The sequence below is a fragment of the Tachysurus fulvidraco genome, chromosome 25 (assembly GCF_022655615.1).
Source record: "Tachysurus fulvidraco isolate hzauxx_2018 chromosome 25, HZAU_PFXX_2.0, whole genome shotgun sequence".
Classification (NCBI taxonomy): domain Eukaryota; kingdom Metazoa; phylum Chordata; class Actinopteri; order Siluriformes; family Bagridae; genus Tachysurus; species Tachysurus fulvidraco.
Window position 1 is genome coordinate 682984 of NC_062542.1, and position 4942 is coordinate 687925.

At 44.9% G+C, this 4942-nt stretch overlaps 1 protein-coding gene across 3 annotated transcripts in view; it reads left to right on the plus strand.

Annotated features, from left to right (window-relative positions):
- Window positions 1–4641, plus strand: part of cep85 (centrosomal protein 85) — a 9183-nt gene extending 4542 nt beyond the window's left edge. For all 3 annotated transcript variants that reach the window (XM_027154863.2, XM_047808831.1, XM_047808832.1), the window contains 10 exons: window positions 769–893; window positions 1174–1291; window positions 1418–1603; window positions 1726–1878; window positions 2143–2297; window positions 2517–2634; window positions 2733–2783; window positions 2968–3075; window positions 3429–3639; window positions 3836–4641. In XM_027154863.2, the coding sequence (XP_027010664.2) occupies window positions 769–893; window positions 1174–1291; window positions 1418–1603; window positions 1726–1878; window positions 2143–2297; window positions 2517–2634; window positions 2733–2783; window positions 2968–3075; window positions 3429–3639; window positions 3836–3996 (1386 nt within the window). In that variant the 3' untranslated portion in view covers window positions 3997–4641. The remainder of the gene's footprint in view (window positions 1–768; window positions 894–1173; window positions 1292–1417; window positions 1604–1725; window positions 1879–2142; window positions 2298–2516; window positions 2635–2732; window positions 2784–2967; window positions 3076–3428; window positions 3640–3835) is intronic.
- Window positions 4642–4942: the final 301 nt, after the last annotated feature.

Sequence of the window (4942 nt, forward strand, 5' to 3'; positions counted from 1 at the left end):
ATTAGATCTCACACAGATGCTGGATTGTGGTTGTTCAGTGGGGGTTGAGTGGGTGTGGGTGTGGGTGTGGGTGTGACGCTGATGCTAAGCTGCACAATATGTTTTGTGTTCATCATGAATGGAAGGAGTCTCCAGTGTCAGTGCTGTGTAACAGTCAGAGGTGAAGCTGGAACTTTAACTTGTGCTAATGGAAGTGAAACTCGCATGAAATGTGACTATAAACATAAAAAGTGTTAAAGTCGTTTAGTAACAAATACAATTGTATTGTTGGCAAATTATTGTTGTGTAACAGGACATTAAATCAACTTTAGCCTTTAGGGAAGAGAGCGGAGAGAAGAGTAGATAGAAGGGAAAAGAGACGAAAGAGGAAGAGGAGGAAAAGCGAGAGGAAATAAGAAAGGAAGAGAGAGAGGAAGAGAGAGAGAGAGAGAGAGGGAAAGAGAGAGAGAGAGAGAGAGAGAGAGAGAGAGAGATATATAGAGAGAGATAGAGATCGAGAGGGCAGCTTTCTCTCTCTCTCTCTCTCTCTCTCTCTCTCTCTCACTCTCTCTCTCTCTCACACTCTCTCTCTCTCTCTCTCTCTCTCTCTCTCTCTCTCTCTCTCTCACACACACTCTCTCTCTCTCTCTCTGTCTCTCTCTCTCTCACACACTCTCTCTCTCTCTCTCTCTGTCTCTCTCTGTCTCTCTCTCTCTCTCTCTGTCTCTCTCTCTCTCTCTCTCTCTCTCTCTCTCTCTCTGTCCCTCCCCCCCCTCCCCCCCCCTGCAGTTATTAGGGAGTGGTCAGTACTCGTCTCTGTATCCGTCCCCTCTGCAGTGTGAGAACAGTAAATGGGAGGCGGTGATGAAGGCTAATGAGAGTCTGCTGAAGGAGAAGGAACTCATTATTGACAGGTACTTTACACACACACACACACACACACACACACACTTTTTAAGCGTTCCTTCCTGTCAGTCTGTTTGCTGAGTCTGATGTATTATTATTTGGTCAGGATGATATTATCAAAAAAATCTCATCATGCTCAAACGAATACGTCCGAAACAGCATGTCTGACTCTCCTACCGAGTCAATTCAGATTCGACTCACTTTCTGTGTCGGGTGGCAAACCATCTGAAGTGGTTGATATGTTCATCTGTGTGATGGTTCAGTATCAGGTTGTTGTTGTTGTTGTAGGCAGAAGCAGCAGCTGTTTCAGTTGGAGCAGCGACTCAGAGAGAGTGAGTTACAGGTCCATGGAGCTCTGATGGGACGAGGAGCCCCGTTGACTGATGTCTGTCTGCTCAGACTGCAGGTCTCACAACAATCCCTCTCTTACTGTGTTCTGTTTTAATCAGAACGACATTAATCACATGACCATGTGGCACCAGACATAAACACTGTGTGTGTGTGTGTGTGTGTGTGTGTGTGTGTGTGTCAGGAGGCGCAGCGTGAGAACGCTTTCCTGCGCGCCCAGTTTGCTGAGCGCAGTGACTTGTTCGCTCAGGAGAAGCTGGAGGCAGACCGGCGTCTGGGAGCCGTAGAGGCAGAGACTCAGCGTCTGAGCGAGAGTCTGAAGGAGAACTCGGAGAAACACACAGAGGAGCTGAAAAAGCAGGAGGAGAGGGTGAGCACAGCACAGTTACTATACAGACAACAGACTTAAAGATGGTGTAGAGTACAAGTGTGTGTGTGTGTGTGTGTGTGTGTGTGTGTGTGTGTGTGTGTGTGTGTGTGTGTGTTTTAAAGATACGGAACCGAGATAAACACATAAACAGCCTGAAGAAGAAATGCCAGAAGGAGGCAGAGCAGAACCGAGAGAAACAGCAGCGCATCGAGACGCTGGAGCGTTACCTGGCTGACCTGCCCACCATGGAGGACTACCAGAGCCAGAGGAAACAGGTTTGAACACACACACACACACAGGTCAAAGATCAGGTGTGTTTACCATAATATTTGGCCAAATGTTTAGCAAAAATCATATTTAATGTGTTATCATTAGTTTTAATCACGTCCCTGATTATTTGTTCGAGACAGTCAAAAAAAAACAACCCTATTGCACCTTTAATTACAATCCTGTGTGTACACCATGAACTCACAGCACCGGTCTGCTACCTGATACCATGTAATCAAATCGTGTGTGTGTTGTGTGTGTGTTGGGGGTAGCTGGAGGTGGCAGAACAGAAGGTGGATGAACTGCAGGGATTAGTGGAGGAACTGGAGGCTCAGCTGAAGGAGGTGCGAGCAGCCAACCGCACTAAAGACGGACAACTGGAGGAACAACAACACAGAGAGAGGGAGCTGCTCGCTACTGTCACTAGGTACACACACACACACACACCTGGTCCGTTTTTTTTTAAATAATGAGTTTTATAATGAGAAATTATAATTAGGTTAATTAATTTGATTCATTAATCTGAGAAAGTGTTAGAAGTGTTGCATCATCACACGGAGCCCATCGGGTTACAGAATGACATTTATGATCTTTTATAAAACACGTGCAGTGTTTATGATGGTGATGGTGTGTTGTTACTGTGAAGTCTGCAGGCCCGTGTGCAGGAGGGGTTGGAGGACGGAGCTCGGTTGCCGTCTCTGGACGTCGAGAAGCTCCGAGAAGAAAACGTGACTTTAAAAGAAGAGCAGCAGAAACTCAAAAAGGTAAATTGACGTGTTTCAGCGTGACTTCATTCTCTCACCGAACACCGAGGCTGTGGTTCATGTCAGCAGTGACGCGTGAACGAAATTTGTTGTTTCAGGTTCTTGAGAAGCAGCTGAGGATGATGGAGCAGCTCGGCTCCCAGATCAGGGTGTGTGGTTAAACTTCATCCAACATGCTAACGTTGTTAACGATGAATAACTGGTCATGAGCTCAGATTATTGTAATGGGACTTTAGTAGATTTTATTATTATTAAGCATTAAAGAGAACTCCTACTGATAGACCTTTTAAAGAGAGTGTGTGTGTGTGTGTGTGTGTGTGTGTGTGTCCTCAGAGTGTGCAGCAGCAGCTATCTGAGGAGGAGAGTAACAGTCAGGCTCTGAGAGACGAGATGATCTCAAAAGATCAGCAGCTGTTGCAGTTGCGCTCGGCTGTGAAGGAGGTGACACACAATGTTTGTGTAATTACCGCTGGTGGCCTGTAGGGGCAGTAGAATTCTCTTTATATTTGTTGTACCGTGATGGGAGAAACTGTCCGGTTTCTAGCCGCATTTATAAAATATTTATTACTGATATTCTTTATGATGTTACTGTGTTTTGTTCTGTGATGCATAATGACATGACATTCGACACATAGACACTTATCCTAACCAACCTAACTGTTGTGTAGCTTCTCAAACCTGCTGGAGCTCCTACAGTGAATACACTAATAAGGGGCGGAGTTTGAAATCAGCTAGAACAACAAAGTTATTTGATCCAACAGATCTTAAAAAAAGTGTGTGTGTGTGTGTTTCAGCTGTCTGCACAGAATCAGGAGCTGATGGAGCAGAGTGTGTGTTTGCATGAGCGTCTGCAGGCTGAGTCGAGTGTGTGTGATGTGCGACTCACTCAGCAGCTGCTCACTGAAATGGCGTCGTGTCTCACCGATTTGCGTTCGCTCTGCGGTGTCCTTACACACACCGCACACGGTCAAGACCCTAACCTGTCCATGCTGCTGGGGATCAGTGGTGAATATACACGCACACACACACACACACACACACACACACACACACACACACACACATGTGAAAGCAACCAGGTACAAAATATACAGTATTAATTTTTAAGTAAATGTTTCCGTACATTAAAGGTTTCTATGTGTGTGTATGTGTGTGTATGTGTGTGTATGTGTGTGTATGTGTGTGTGTGTGTGTGTTCCAGCCCCTGTAGTATCACAGCCTTGTGACGATTGGCAGAATCCTGCAGTTCTGCAGAATAAACTCCAGGAGGCGCTGCAGCTAAGACGAGATGTGGAGGAGCTGCGAAACACCGTCTCAGACCGCTACGCCCAGGACATGGGGGAGAACTGCACCACACAGTAACACAACCCAAAAGCAGCTGAGGAGAACGATCTGAATGAGTACTGACAGAAGCAGAAGATTCAAAACTGATAGAACTTTAACTACAAGCAGAGAATCATGAAGAATCTGTCAGAAACCTCCTGCAAGAAGCTATGAGACTTCACCCAGAAACAGAGGAACGTGCAGAACCACAGCTCCAACCTGCAGAATAAAAATAGCCTGAACTTGTGGAACCTAACCTGAGACTGAATGTTAACCCCCCCCCTTCCTTTGAAGAGCTAACAAAGCTAATGCTAATAACACACTACACACACAACACTACTACACAACACTACAATACAATATTATTTTGTTATAAGATTTTTATTGTACTATTTTTCTAACATCTTTAGAGCCCTGAGGTTCTCAGTATTGTTATTTAACCTTAATGTTCTTGTCGGTTCAGGAACTAATGTGATGTGGTTGACAATCAACTGATGATATTTTAAACTTTGGTTGTTTTCTTTTGGTCGCTATGGTAACACCCGGGGTGTGACGGACCTTCCGTTATTTGAGACGGTGGCGGCGTTTGTAGCTAGGGCCGATAAAACACCCGCTGCCTTTATCTCGCTCGTTTGCTCTTCTAACACTCATGGAAAACCTTCAATAAAAACTCTTTATGATTAACACCGTGAGGCAAGTCAGTGTTTTTCTCTGGAACATTCTGTCACCTTAAACACTTCACCGAAATGACACTAATAGAGTGATGAGGTTCACTTGTGTGAGTCACTGAGTTGATTCTATTTAATAGGTTGACTCATTTCACCACTGAAACATCAGAGACACAGAACTATTTTAAACTCTTTCCTTTTCATGCAGATGTGTTAGTGAAGCTTCAATACTTTTTGCAGCATGAGCGCACAGTGTAACATCACCAGTGTAACATCACCAGTGTGTAACATCACCAGTGTAACATCACCAGTGTAAC